Source organism: Pecten maximus, chromosome 2 (genome assembly GCF_902652985.1).
Source record: "Pecten maximus chromosome 2, xPecMax1.1, whole genome shotgun sequence".
Lineage (NCBI taxonomy): Eukaryota > Metazoa > Mollusca > Bivalvia > Pectinida > Pectinidae > Pecten > Pecten maximus.
The window spans coordinates 36,674,256-36,691,238 of NC_047016.1; the positions used below are offsets into that span (position 1 = coordinate 36,674,256).

Below are 16,983 nucleotides of genomic sequence, written 5' to 3' on the forward strand. Positions count from 1 at the left end.
GTTTGATGTGCCACTGAAATCCTCGCGAATCACATCCAGAAATTCGTAATGTGTCCCTTTTGGGCTATATGTTAATTTTTGTGCGCCATATGAGATGCCCATTTATCCATATTAGGGCAATCTCGATCCTTAACATGACGCCAATAAATGAAAATGAAAATATTATTTAAATTGACTTTATGCAGGTCGACGCAGATTTTATGTGTTTTTGTTGCAAAAATGTATGGACTACATGGATAAGATTTTGTTTACAAACATTGCGCGGAAGAGTCAGCTGGGAGCTGGAGGTGACAAGGCTTCGTGGAATGATTCACTGAGAATTTTTTTTAGAAGCGAAAACAAAAGAATATTGACTGGACAATATTTGATATTACGTCGCCCACCTCCATCCCCTTGCTCCAAACTGTACGTTAGGTGATTATATACTTTATAATGATTTCAATTTAGTATAGTCTATGGTACATTTACATTAATAAATTTGTCTCGGAAAAGAGACAAAGTCTTCATTGCATTGGTTTTATATGTGGTATAAGTTATTAAGTAATCTAATTATGGCAAAGTTTATTTAAGTATTATCATTTATATTTGGTACATGTATGTATTAATATTAAGATATATAATAGATATTAGCCAATTTCGGTCTCCACCCAAGAGCAAATGTTCTAGTGTGTGTATGTATGTGGTCGGGTGGCACAGTGGTAACACACTTGCCTTTCACCTAGGCGGCCGGGGTTCGACTCCCCGGTCCGAAGTGAAAAGGTATTGGATCACCTGCCCGACCACGTGGGAATTACCCGGGTACCCCGGTTTCCTCCAACAGTAAGACTCCTCGCGCGCTTCCATCCGGGCCTACAAGCGTGATTAGTATAAGTAAATATAACTTGTTTCGAAGAAATTGTTGTACAATAACTAAAGTTTACGTTTAGTATTTTTATGTATGTTATGATATCAAAAAGGTGGGCCTAAGGAAACAAGGTCATTAGGAAAATGATCATATCACAAAAACTGTCATTTATTCTATCTATAAACGACTATTTTCAATCTAATGAATGTGCTTGTATGCTTTGTTGTTTCAGCTATCATTGGTCCTGCCAGCTCTCTCTTGCCAAGATCCCGAGTAAATGCACTTCTTTTATTTGTTACGTTAAAAGGGATTTATACATTTATAAATAGCTAAAGTCTTGAGCTACAACAGTACCTTGGTTTTCCTAATGACCTTGTTTCCTTAGGCCCACCTTTTTGGCATCTTTGCGACAATGCATTGGATAGAATAAGACAATTTTACGATATGTAAATATGATAAAATAAATGAAATAAAATAAAAAAAAAGAAGGAAAACTCAAGGTTGACAACTTTCGCAAGGTACATGTATACACTACATGTATACACTACTTGTATACACTACTTGTATACACTACATGTATACCATGTATACACTACTTGTATACACTACTTGTATACACTACATGTATACCATGTATACACTACTTGTATACACTACATGTATACACTACATGCACACTACTTGTATACACTACATGTGTACACTACTTGTATACACTACATGTATACACTACATGTACACTACTTGTATACACTACATGTATACCATGTATACACTACTTGTATACACTACATGTATACACTACATGTACACTACTTGTATACACTACTTGTATACACTACATGTATACACTACATGTATACACTACTTGTATACACTACATGTGTACACTACATGTATACACTACTTGTATACACTACATGTATACACTACATGTATACCATGTATACACTACTTGTATACACTACTTGTATACCATGTATACACTACATGTATACACTACATGTATACACTACATGTGTACACTACATCTGTACACTACTTGTATACACTACTTGTATACCATGTATACACTACATGTATACACTACTTGTATACACTACATGTATACACTACATGTATACACTACTTGTATACACTACATGTATACACTACATGTATACACTACTTGTACACTACGTGTATATACTACTTGTATACACTACTTGTATACACTACATGTATACATTACACGTATACACTACACGTACACACTACTTGTACACTACTTGTATACACTACATGTATACACTACTTGTATACACTACTTGTATACACTACACGTATACATTACACGTATACACTACACGTACACACTACATGTACACTACATGTATACACTACATGTATACACTACTTGTACACTACGTGTATATACTACTTGTATACACTACTTGTATACACTACATGTATACATTACACGTATACACTACACGTACACACTACTTGTACACTACTTGTATACACTACATGTATACACTACTTGTATACACTACTTGTATACACTACACGTATACATTACACGTATACACTACACGTACACACTACATGTACACTACATGTATACACTACATGTATACACTACTTGTATACACTACATGTATACACTACTTGTATACACTACTTGTATACACTACATGTATACACTACTTGTATACACTACATGTATACCATGTATACCATGTATACACTACTTGTATACACTACATGTACACTACTTGTATACACTACATGTACACTACTTGTATACACTACATGTACACTACATGTACACACTACATGTATACACTACATGTATACACTACATGTATACACTACTTGTATACACTATTTGTATACACTACTTGTATACACTACATGTGTACACTACTTGTATACACTACATGTATACCATGTATACACTACTTGCATACACTACTTGTATACACTACATGTATACACTACTTGTATACACTACATGTATCCACTACACTACATGTATACACTACTTGTATACACTACTTGTATACACTACATGTATACACTACATGTATACACTACATGTATACACTACATGTATACACTACTTTTATACACTACATGTATACACTACTTTTATACACTACATGTATACACTACTTGTATACACTACTTGTATACACTACATGTATACCATGTATACCATGTATACACTACTTGTATACACTACATGTACACTACTTGTATACACTACATGTACACTACTTGTATACACTACATGTACACTACATGTACACACTACATGTATACACTACATGTATACACTACTTGTATACACTACATGTATACACTACATGTATACACTACATGTATACACTACTTGTATACACTACATGTATACACTACTTGTATACACTACTTGTATACACTACATGTGTACACTACTTGTATACACTACATGTATACACTACTTGTATACACTACATGTGTACACTACTTGTATACACTACATGTATACACTACTTGTATACACTACTTGTATACACTACATGTATACACTACTTGTATACACTACATGTATACACTACCTGTATACACTACTTGTATACACTACATGTATACACTACTTGTATACAGTACATGTATACACTACATGTATACACTACATGTATACACTACATGTATACACTACATGTACACTACATGTATACACTACATGTATACACTACATGTACACTACTTGTATACACTACATGTATACACTACTTGTATACACTACTTGTATACACTACTTGTATACACTACATGTATACACTACATGTATACACTACATGTACACTACATGTATACACTACATGTATACACTACTTGTATACACTACATGTATACACTACACGTATACACTACATGTACACTACTTGTATACACTACATGTATACCATGTATACACTACATGTACACTACTTGTATACACTACATGTATACACTACATGTATACACTGCTTGTATACACTACTTGTATACACTACATGTATACACTACATGTATACACTACTTGTATACACTACACGTGTACACTACATGTATACACTACTTGTATACACTACTTGTATACACTACATGTATACACTACTTGTATACACTACATGTACACTACTTGTATACACTTCATGTATACACTACTTGTATACACTACATGTATACACTACTTGTATACACTACATGTGTACACTACACGTATACACTACACGTATACACTACATGTATACACTACTTGTATACACTACATGTATACACTACTTGTATACACTACATGTACACTACTTGTATACACTTCATGTATACACTACTTGTATACACTACATGTATACACTACTTGTATACACTACTTGTATACACTACATGTATACACTACATGTATACACTACATGTATACACTACTTGTATACACTACATGTATACACTACATGTATACACTACTTGTATACACTACATGTATACACTACTTGTATACACTACTTGTATACACTACATGTGTACACTACTTGTATACACTACATGTATACACTACATGTATACACTACTTGTATACACTACATGTATACACTACACGTATACACTACATGTACACTACTTGTATACACTACATGTATACCATGTATACACTACATGTACACTACTTGTATACACTACATGTATACACTACATGTATACACTGCTTGTATACACTACTTGTATACACTACATGTATACACTACATGTATACACTACTTGTATACACTACACGTGTACACTACATGTATACACTACTTGTATACACTACTTGTATACACTACATGTATACACTACTTGTATACACTACATGTACACTACTTGTATACACTTCATGTATACACTACTTGTATACACTACATGTGTACACTACACGTATACACTACACGTATACACTACATGTATACACTACTTGTATACACTACATGTATACACTACTTGTATACACTACATGTACACTACTTGTATACACTTCATGTATACACTACTTGTATACACTACATGTATACACTACTTGTATACACTACTTGTATACACGACATGTATACACTACATGTATACACTACATGTATACACTACTTGTATACACTACATGTATACACTACATGTATACACTACTTGTATACACTACATGTATACACTACTTGTATACACTACTTGTATACACTACATGTATACACTACTTGTATACACTACATGTATACACTACTTGTATACACTACATGTATACACTACTTGTATACACTACATGTATACACTACTTGTATACACTACATGTATACACTACATGTATACACTACTTGTATACACTACATGTACACTACTTGTATACACTACATGTATACACTACTTGTATACACTACTTGTATACACTACTTGTATACACTACATGTATACACTACTTGTATACACTACATGTATACACTACATGTATACACTACATGTATACACTACATGTATACACTACATGTACACTACTTGTATACACTACATGTATACACTACATGTATACACTACATGTACACTACTTGTATACACTACATGTATACACTACATGTATACACTACTTGTATACACTACATGTATACACTACATGTATACACTACATGTATACACTACATGTACACTACATGTATACACTACATGTATACACTACATGTACACTACTTGTATACACTACAGGTATACACTACCTGTATACACTACATGTATACACTACATGTATACACTACATGTATACACTACTTGTATACACTACATGTATACACTACTTGTATACACTACATGTACACTACTTGTATACACTTCATGTATACACTACTTGTATACACTACATGTATACACTACTTGTATACACTACTTGTATACACTACATGTATACACTACATGTATACACTACATGTATACACTACTTGTATACACTACATGTATACACTACATGTATACACTACTTGTATACACTACATGTATACACTACTTGTATACACTACTTGTATACACTACATGTATACACTACTTGTATACACTACATGTATACACTACATGTATACACTACTTGTATACACTACATGTATACACTACACGTATACACTACATGTACACTACTTGTATACACTACATGTATACCATGTATACACTACATGTACACTACTTGTATACACTACATGTATACACTACATGTATACACTGCTTGTATACACTACTTGTATACACTACATGTATACACTACATGTATACACTACTTGTATACACTACACGTGTACACTACATGTATACACTACTTGTATACACTACTTGTATACACTACATGTATACACTACTTGTATACACTACATGTACACTACTTGTATACACTTCATGTATACACTACTTGTATACACTACATGTGTACACTACACGTATACACTACACGTATACACTACATGTATACACTACTTGTATACACTACATGTATACACTACTTGTATACACTACATGTACACTACTTGTATACACTTCATGTATACACTACTTGTATACACTACATGTATACACTACTTGTATACACTACTTGTATACACGACATGTATACACTACATGTATACACTACATGTATACACTACTTGTATACACTACATGTATATACTACATGTATACACTACTTGTATACACTACATGTATACACTACTTGTATACACTACTTGTATACACTACATGTGTACACTACTTGTATACACTACATGTATACACTACTTGTATACACTACATGTATACACTACTTGTATACACTACATGTATACACTACTTGTATACACTACATGTATACACTACATGTATACACTACTTGTATACACTACATGTACACTACTTGTATACACTACATGTATACACTACTTGTATACACTACTTGTATACACTACTTGTATACACTACATGTATACACTACTTGTATACACTACATGTATACACTACATGTATACACTACATGTATACACTACATGTATACACTACATGTACACTACTTGTATACACTACATGTATACACTACATGTATACACTACATGTACACTACTTGTATACACTACATGTATACACTACATGTATACACTACTTGTATACACTACATGTATACACTACATGTATACACTACATGTATACACTACATGTACACTACATGTATACACTACATGTATACACTACATGTACACTACTTGTATACACTACAGGTATACACTACCTGTATACACTACATGTATACACTACATGTATACACTACATGTATACACTACTTGTATACACTACATGTACACTACTTGTATACACTACATGTATACACTACATGTATACACTACTTGTATACACTACATGTATACACTACATGTATACACTACTTGTATACACTACATGTACACTACACGTATACACTACATGTATACACTACATGTATACACTACTTGTATACACTACATGTATACACTACTTGTATACACTACATGTACACTACTTGTATACACTACATGTATACACTACATGTATACACTACTTGTATACACTACATGTATACACTACTTGTATACACTACATGTACACTACACGTATACACTACATGTATACACTACATGTATACACTACTTGTATACACTACATGTATACACTAAATTCTTGACATATCTGTCGTTATTACCACTAAAAAATCTGATTAAAATATAGAACATCATTATAACACGCTACATGTATGATTATCTGTTTTATACTCAGATTGAACTCAAAATATCGATGGTAATACTTGCAAAAACCCTACTCTTAAAAATCGTTAGACTACGCAACACTGCAAACTTTCAGCAGTTTTATACCCACAAGATATATTACCCTACTCTACTGCTTAACGAACTAATTAATAAATGCGCAGTTTCCACACGGATAACAAAATTATATCAGTTTGAATCATTTTGGTGATAATAAGACTGCATTTGAATCAGGAATATGATTTTATTAATGCGTCATTTGAAAAGATGCATCCACTTATTCAGCTTGCATTCAATCTTAACTTTGTTCCGTTTTTAACTGCATTTTGCATTTACCGCTACATTGACCAATCACATACTTCATCTTGACCAGTAACGCCACCTTTCGCGTCATATCCGGGGCCAAAAGAAAATTATACGGCTATGCCGAAAAAAAATGACATCAATGCTTAAATAACAAAGCATTGAGTATACGTACTGTACATTATTGTGTATGATTCATTCTTATCGATCCTATTGTTTGGATGGAAGGGTCTACGTATATGTATTGGGGTCGAATCATTTTATTTATAAAATGATCTTATTCTATACCACGATATCATATTTTCGTTCTTATACCAGAATATTATTCTTAAATTAAAGACATCGTCTCATAATTTTTGGAGCCGTCCGTATTTTGGTTTCCGTTTTTCCGGTCTCATTATTAGTATACCGGAAGTGAAGTTTTACAACACACGTGAAATCTGTTTCAAGAAATCTCAATAAGAGTAGCACAATCAACGAAATGGGTACTTGATAACTCCAACAATTTACTCCAGTATAATACGGGTAAGCATCCATTTGAAAAATTAACTTCTTGTCACAAGATACGATATACATATCAGCTTTTGCTTGAGTACATAAACTATACAATAAGTCCTAATTGTAAGAAGAAACTGAACCGGTTGTATAGCTATGTACGTATTGTACAAATGCTGCAGCCATTCACCCGGCCCATATGTTATGTTTATTCCCAGTACATGATCAATGAAGATCCTTTACACTGAAATCATATATACAATTATAACAATGATACAATAAATCCATTGTGGCCACAGTTCCAATTTCTACAGGATTTCTTACTTATATTTAAAAGTTCTTGGTCTGCTTACCGACTATATTCGACTTAAATATATCAAAGTCTGTGGTCTGCCCAATACATATCCAATATACTTTTTTGAAAGAGTTACCAGTGAGAGTAGAAGTTTCTGACAGTTAGTTATCATAATGTTACCCTGGTAAATACTAGCCACAATATACCGCTCGTCTAGAGAAATCTTCACTTAACTTGATCGGTTGAGCGTTAGACTAGTAAGCCAGATCCCTGGTTCAATCCCTAGCAGAGGCAGTGATTTGAATTAATTAATCATGCACTCTATTACATTGGCACCAATGTAGGGACTGGGAAATTACTCGGATTGCTCCACAAGCATTAATTGCTGTTACCCAAAAAAGAACTTTAGGATAGAGTTCTTTCCTGAAAGGCCTAAGGGGGGAATATATGTAAACCTGGTAAATACTAGCCGCAATATACTGCTCGGCTATACAGATCTTTTTAGCTTGATCTGTTAAGCGAAAGACTAGCAAGCTAGCTAGAGGTCCCGGGTTCGAGCCCTAGCAAAGGCAGTGATTTAAATTTAAATAATCATGTGCTCTGTTACACTAATACTGCTGTCATGTTTCCCCTGACTCTACTGAAGGCCATTGTCAGTAATCCAAACCTTTTTAGCCTATCTGAGTATGGCATGTCCTTAAAACCAGGTAACTGTTTACCTGGTTGTTGTTCTCTTTTACAGCCTCAATAATCATATATATACATACAGATGTACATGTCACACGGTACTTGCGTATACTCATGATGCTCATAATTATATGTTAAATTATTGTAGCTCACACCACGTCCTTCAATTATGAAGTGCCTTATGTTAGATTATTTACACTTTGTAAGACTAAGAAATGGCACCAATAGGATTTACTCATGATCACTTCACAAATTGGTTCTTCCATATTGCATATCAAATTTTCAGTAACATTTATATACTGTACATGTATTTATGATTAATTGAAGGTTAGAGAGAGAATGATGATTATCAAAGTTTAATTATATTGATACATGCGTATTACCATTACCACAGACTTAGAGATTAATCTAATTCTTTTAATGTGCATGTCACATATAAGGTAACAAAATTCTGGTATATATTTGCAGATTGGAAGGAGAAATTTAAATTCCTTGTGTATGATACATTCATCCTACAGTGACCATTTTAACATGCAGATGAAAATGGAAGACATGGCAGCTGATAATGTTGATGAACATTCCTCTATAAAAAATGATCTCAGCTTTTTTAAAGCACAGTTGGCTACAATTGACAGTTCAGTGTTCAGTACAGGTTCAAAAGATCTTCAAGATTCTGATTCAACGGACGATGACCAAGTTAAACCCAGCAGTAGAAAACAAGGTACTCTAATACAATATTTCATCTTATCTTATTCTAGAAAGTGTTGTGAAGACTTGTTTGTACAATTAAATCCTGTGTTGACAAAAAAAATGCTGGCAGCTACATCTGTAACTTCTTGGAATTTGAATTTGAAATTGCCAGATATCACAGATTGGCTGAATGCTTTAGTTTTTACAGCCTGAATTTTCTTTTTAAAAATATTCATATTGTACCTGGTATACAAATACAATGATCATGAGTAATAATTACATGTAACAAGGAAATATCTGTCAGAAAATTGAATATAAGAATGGTATTTGGTTTAATTATTATGCTTTTCAAAAACTGATCATGGGTTTATGTATTTAGATGGAGGAGACAAGTTTAATACAGAATCATCAAATAGACAAATGGATCTAGAAGAGGAACATGAAGAGCCTTGTAAGTAATCAAGATTGATTGATAATATATTACATAAGGTTGGTTGCCTGTCATTAAGTTAAAATGCATCAGATAAATTGATATTTATTACAATTTTACCAGTGAAATATAGAAAATTATTCATTCTATAAAAGTGATATTTTTCACTAGGGAAAATTTTCATTTATTCTTATTTGACCAATCAAAACACTCCTTACAAATGACAGTTGGGAAAATTAAAAACTGACCCAGTATATTTTGCTAAAGAAATTTAATAAACAGAATATCTAACAGTATCCTCAGCAATACCAAATATATGTCACTTGTGCGTCTAATATTTTGTTATTACTGAAGACACTTTTATGTAATTTCTTTCATTTGACTAGACGGAATAAGAACAAAAATAATTTCTCCTATAGTAAAGCGGGCCGCTAGGTGGCGCAATATGCTACCTGCGAATCACGTGCATGTTCGCGGTTGTGTCATTCAGACGACGACCTTTGACACGTAGACACGGTCAGTTTTTGTTAAAATATTCTTTTGTTTTTTGTTGCTAAATCTGTTTCTATTGCGGAAAGGTTTTACTGGATTAGCACATAACGTCTCGGGTGTGACAGTTCACCGTAAAAGTTTGTAGTCTTCAGAAATACATTTTTTGTGTATACTGTATAGGTAGTGTACATATTAATATATATATATACTGCCTACCGACAGTCGGTGTGATGTTGATTGCTTTCATGGTCATGGTATTTCTTGCAGGGGTGTTTTGATGGAAATAATATAATTTGTCTTGGCTGTGTTCATCTATAGTGGAAAAAGGTTCTATTGTGAAATGTATGTATTTCAAGTTGATTAATAAACCAGTATGTGGGTCGGTCACCCCATTTGGAATTTATTCAAGTGTTTGTGTGTTTTCTGGCATTAGGCACGAACGGAGATTGTAGGAGAAAGGTATTCTCTATGTACTAGATACCAACTTTTTGACAGTATACTTGTTAGTTTATTAGAAAGGACATCAAGTGATATTTCTTGTTACCATACCCTGGTGAATGTACTTCTAGCCAAACTAGCCATGTTTTAACACAGGCTCTAGACTTTTCGAAGGAAAAAAATACGGTAATTGCCATTTAGATAGACAGGTCCCTGTCTCTAGAATATCAAAGTTATGAAGAAATTTGAGCTTGATAATTTTGGTCTTTAGGATAGTCTATTTTGATTTTCAAATTAAGGGGAAGTAATCCTATGCAGTAAACAACGTTTGTGGTGGTCAGTTTACCATTCGGCGCTCTGCCACACTGGAAGTAATTTGCTAATTGTGTAACATCATCCAGATGCTGCTTAATGGTCTAATTGGATTTCAATGCGTGATGAAGATAAGTGGTCCAGATACAAATTTGTGTTTACGGACATGTTCAACTTGATCAGGTCAAACTTTTTTTCATTTGAACTGTTCTTGCCTAAAAGTGCTGTAAAAACACATCAAGATCAATTTTAAAATCCTCATGAAGGTAAACAAAAGATCAATCTTTATTGACATATTTTACAAAAGTTAAAGCTAAAGCTTGTCTTTTGTTAACTTTAAAATTCAATTATAATAACTGAAAAAAAGAAATCAAACAACCACTCATTATATATCCTCTACATGTAGTATTAATTTTCCTGTTCTGTTCACTTTTACCTTTGATTACTGATACTGCTACACCAAATCACTTTTTTCCTCAAGTTGTTTATTTATTTGAGAATATGATGGTCAAAGATCTTATCTTCATTTGTTAGGCCAAATAAAACAAAGCATAATAATGTGAACAAAAACTTGTGAAAATTTGTGGGATCAAATGTGTTTGTATCAGGTAATGGTTTTAATTGGAAAGTGGCAGTCGATCATGTTTTCATTTGATATTCGTCAACATTTACCACGGAAATTACTTAACATGCAATAAGTTTTGTACCATATATGGGGATTTAGATGTGTTTTCATTTCATGAGATTTTATATAACATGTCTCAAGTTTTTCATTTTTGCGATTTCTAGACGAATTTCATTAAGTCTCACATGGAATGAAAACAAGTATCAGATACTTTTTATCACTAGTGACATGTAGAAAGATTTTAAGGGTGAATTCTTTGGATAACAGGCTGATTATGTGATGAATTAATACATGTATTATATGTACTTAGTGTATGTTGGAAAAAATGTAATGAAAATAAGTACAGATAATTATGCCCATGTGAAAATATTATGATCATGTGTCAGACTTTCATCAAATGAAATTGACGATATATTTCTTTTATTAACAGATAGCAAACTCAAAGAAAAACATAAACATAAAAAGTCCAAGATGAGTAAGCAGAGAAAGCTGAAAACCGATGCCCGCCTAATCAACGTAATCACTCCTCGTCAGGAACAGCTGCAACAGAAACTCCGGGCTAGGATAGAGGAACTGCAAGGTACGTGGTTGGTGTACAGGCAGGTCCTTTAATAAAGTGGTCTTAATGGTCAAATTCAGGGTAATGGTTCTGGGCAATTTATAAACAGGGTCCTTTTCAGATTAAATGGGACACTTCTGTATACATTTTTTTGTAGTTTGAATAGAATTCCTGAAAATTACAAACAACAGAGTTTCTTCCTCGAAATTGTAATATGGATGGCTTGTTCCAAATGAGACAATTCTGGTCGTTGGAAGTTTTTAGGGTTTTTGGCTGCGTTGCAAAAAGTCGACATAATTTTTCATTAAATATTTGATGCAACAAAAATTATGGTAGATTTTTCCCCCTAAGATATACTTAATTTTGTATCACCAATTCTAGCACATTAAGTTTTGACAGATTATAACACAATGATGATTTGACACACACATATTAGTTGCTGTAGAAATAATATAGAAACTAATTAACACAATGATATTTTAGCACAAAGAGTTCACTGCAAAATCAGAGAAATGTATACAGTAGACAGTAGGTGGTCAAGTGGTTAAGGTGTCCAAACACTTTATCACAAGCCCTCCACCTCTGAGTTGTGGGTTTGAAACCCATGTGGGGCAGTTGTCAGGTACTGACCATATAGGTCAGTGACTTTACTCCACGTCCAAAACCTGACATGTCCTTAAATGTCTCTGGCTTTTAATAAAATGTTAAACAAAATAAACCAAACCAAAGTAGACATTATTATGCAGTACACAGTAAAGGGAAGACGGGCAGTATTGTAGCATAATTTATTATATTTGGTGTTCGTGTTAACATTGTTGATGAAATCATAACTTTGAACAACATCTGGTTTCTGAGTATCAAACTATTCTTCAGAACTTGTAAAATTTGATTTTATCTTATACCTTCAAGTTGTGTATTGTTATACTAATATGTTTTTCAGGTAAAAGAGGACTAAGTGTTGATGAGCAGAAGGAGAAAAAGAAATTAAAAAGGAAAGAAAGTCTCTTAAAAACTAAACTGAGAAAGAAATTTGAAAAACAGAATAAAAACAAAGGAAACCTAGCAGTTAAAAAGGAGGAAGTAGTTAATGGAGTCGTAGGGAGTCCGAACTCTAAGCCAGTCAAACCGGTCTACAATAAGGAAGGAAAACTTGTGTTTAGCAAATTTGACTTTACAGAAGCTGGTGGCAAAGATAGGGGTAAGAGTGACCTGATAGGAAAAGACTATAAGAGACTGCTTGAAAAGATAGAAAAACGTCAGGAACGTGTTGAAAAAGTGAAAGAAAATGATGCAGAAAAAGGAAAAGAGATGGAGACGAAAATGGCTTGGGAAGCTGCCCTGCATAGAGCCCAAGGTCAAAAGGTTAAAGATGACCCTGTTCTGGTGAGGAAAGCCATGAAAATGAAAGAAAAAATGAAAAAGAGTAAGCAAACCAAGTGGTCTCAGAGAGAAGAACAGGTGAAAAAGAGGATGGATGCGAAGAATGACAAACGTACACAGAATATTCAGGAGAGAAAACAGCAAAAGAAAGACAAAAAATTAAAAAGAGCTAAGAAAAAGGGAAGAGTTGTAGCAGGGTTTTGATGCCGTCAGCTTGTTCCTTTAATCTAATAAATTGGTCTTGGTGACAAAACCAAGGCATATAAGAGGGGCATTTTTTACCCAACAGAACACTGAACTGACTTTTGTGTTATCGTGGTCGAATAAGTGCATTTAGTTCAGACCTTTTAACATAATTCTATTGAAATACTTAGTTCTGAAGGACCTATTACAATGATCATTTTTATCATGACTTCAGTGATGCTGAAGGACTCATTACAATGACTTCAGTGATGCTGAAGGACTCATTACAATGACTTCAGTGATGCTGAAGGACTCATTACAATGACTTCAGTGAAGACTGTTTCCATGATACAACCAATAACATTTTAATGATAGAAAAGAGAGAAAAAAAAGGCCAGAGCATGTACAGGTTTTAGAATCAATTAACGATCTGGTTGTTACCCTATTATTGTTAGCCTTCTTTGTAAATGAAAGGTATGTAATTATAATTAAAAACTTTGGCTTTTAATTGATCTTTGTGTAATATTAACTTTGGGTGAAATGTCACCAGTTCATTCACAGATGAACAGTAATTTACTGGTATGTATACTGTGGGGCCTCTAAATATGTTTTTTCAACACTCTTATCATGTTCTGTTTTCAATGATTCTCTGTCAGATTTTTCTTTCCAGGTGTCCCAACGATCCATATGTTGAAATTGTGTGTTCCCTATGTAACCAAACAATGAATAAGTACATTTTAATATAAAAATAAATAGGTATCAAATGGTTTCACTTTCGAGTATGGAAACATTTTAATGTTGACTGTCAATTAATTAGATTACTAATAGAGTCAATCATATGTAGGTATGTTGGATAGGGAAATTCTATCCGAGGGTGTGGAATTTCCCTATCCCACAAACCTTATATATGATGGACTATTTTTCTCACGCCTTTTTTGTGAAATGCATGAGGAAATCGATTCAACATGGGGAAACCATATAGAAACTTTGTATTTTTTCTCAGTGACTTGCAATGTATACCATGAAAAATAATCTGCCGACTGATGCTTGACATCAGGTCATATTCCTCCGCTCATGCTTTTTTGCACATCGGAAATTATCAAGTCTTTCTCTGTAAAATATTATTTCTCCATTATTGTACATAAAAAGTAGTCCTGGACCTGATGTCACTCGTTGCACATATGTGGATAGATGTCCCACATGGGTGTTCCACATGGGAAAAAGGTATCTTACATATATGCAAAGGTGTGAGAAAACAAAGTAAAATTTGAACATACTACAGTAAATTTTTCCCTTTTCAAAATGCATATACAAATGTACATTTTACACAACGTGAATTAAGGCTTTTCCGCATGAATACATCCATTTCTCCCAGGGATTTGATTATATATTGTAATTAGCATTGAAGTAATATGCCATGAAATATAGAAAAGATGTATAATGGGTATTGTTTATGTAATACACAAAGGAATATTTGTCTCTACCAGCCCCTGCTGAAAGTAGTAAGTGACATTGACCCAGAAACCCTGGAACTCGAACTTGTCCGAGATATTATGGTCTTTCATCATTGCGTGAAGTTTGATCAAAATCTCTGTAGGAATGAAGCTGCTAGAGTATTGACAACTTTAGAATTACGTACATACATACAAGATGGACGGAGACGAAACCTACACATACATCTTATGAAGACTTATTAGGAAGATTTATTTTAATACACTTTATTTATGCCACTTTCTATAGTTGAGCTAGGATCAGTTAGTCTACAAACATGTTATTGGATATTAATGTGACCTTTGCATAATACTTTATACATTATACATTATGATTATTTACTAGGCGTGTTGCATTGTGGGGGCATATGTGTAATGAACGACAACTCTTTGTGTGTGTGCGCCATGCCATTTTCCTAAACAAACCCAAACAACAATACACATGTCGTGGTCATTCAAGACAGTCTATTGCTTCAGCAGTTCATCATCTATGATCAAACAACTAAAATACTCATAGCAGGAACACAACGCATCTCGAGACGATAATTAATGTTAATTTAAACGATGACATTGTACATTGTAGTGCCAACCCACCCGTGTATGGCCGATATCGGACCCAGAGTAAACAATGAAGTGTATGCGAATATTTTTATTTGTACATTCACAAAGAATAACAACCCATGTATTTCGTATTTACTCTTTTATTTTAAATTTAATTTTTTTTTTTAAATTTATTTTAATGCAAATAACATAAACAATCATATAGCGCCCATTTTGAGTACCTACCTGACGATCTACATGTGTATAAGAGGGGCCAAAACCCAACTCCGCCTATATGAATACTCCGGTTATTTGCATATTTTGTCATGGAAAAAGGGCTATGCAAATAAACAGGGTGCTCTGTACTTGATATTTAAGGAGTATTTAAGTATACCCCCGCAACAAAGTAAGGGGGGGTATACTGGAATCAGGTTGTCCGTCCGTCCG

At 33.5% G+C, this 16,983-nt stretch overlaps 1 protein-coding gene across 1 annotated transcript; it reads left to right on the forward strand.

Annotated features, from left to right (window-relative positions):
• The first annotated feature begins 8,318 nt into the window (after nucleotides 1–8,318).
• LOC117321952 (surfeit locus protein 6 homolog) lies at nucleotides 8,319–15,128 on the forward strand. Its single transcript, XM_033876589.1, has 5 exons — nucleotides 8,319–8,445; nucleotides 9,866–10,118; nucleotides 10,467–10,538; nucleotides 12,815–12,964; nucleotides 13,884–15,128. The coding sequence occupies exons 2-5, from the start codon at nucleotides 9,896–9,898 to the stop codon at nucleotides 14,525–14,527; spliced, it is 1,089 nt and encodes a 362-aa protein (XP_033732480.1). The 5' UTR covers nucleotides 8,319–8,445; nucleotides 9,866–9,895; the 3' UTR covers nucleotides 14,528–15,128.
• Nucleotides 15,129–16,983: the final 1,855 nt, after the last annotated feature.

What these genes read in the sequence shown, in the direction of transcription:
- LOC117321952 (XM_033876589.1), top strand. Translation starts at nt 9,896, where the DNA reads ATGATACATTCATCCTACAGTGACCATTTTAACATGCAGATGAAAATG. An exon ending in ACCCAGCAGTAGAAAACAAG is followed by an intron (nt 10,119 to 10,466) that starts GTACTCTAATAC and finishes TTATGTATTTAG; the next exon opens with ATGGAGGAGACAAGTTTAAT. An exon ending in TAGGATAGAGGAACTGCAAG is followed by an intron (nt 12,965 to 13,883) that starts GTACGTGGTTGG and finishes TATGTTTTTCAG; the next exon opens with GTAAAAGAGGACTAAGTGTT.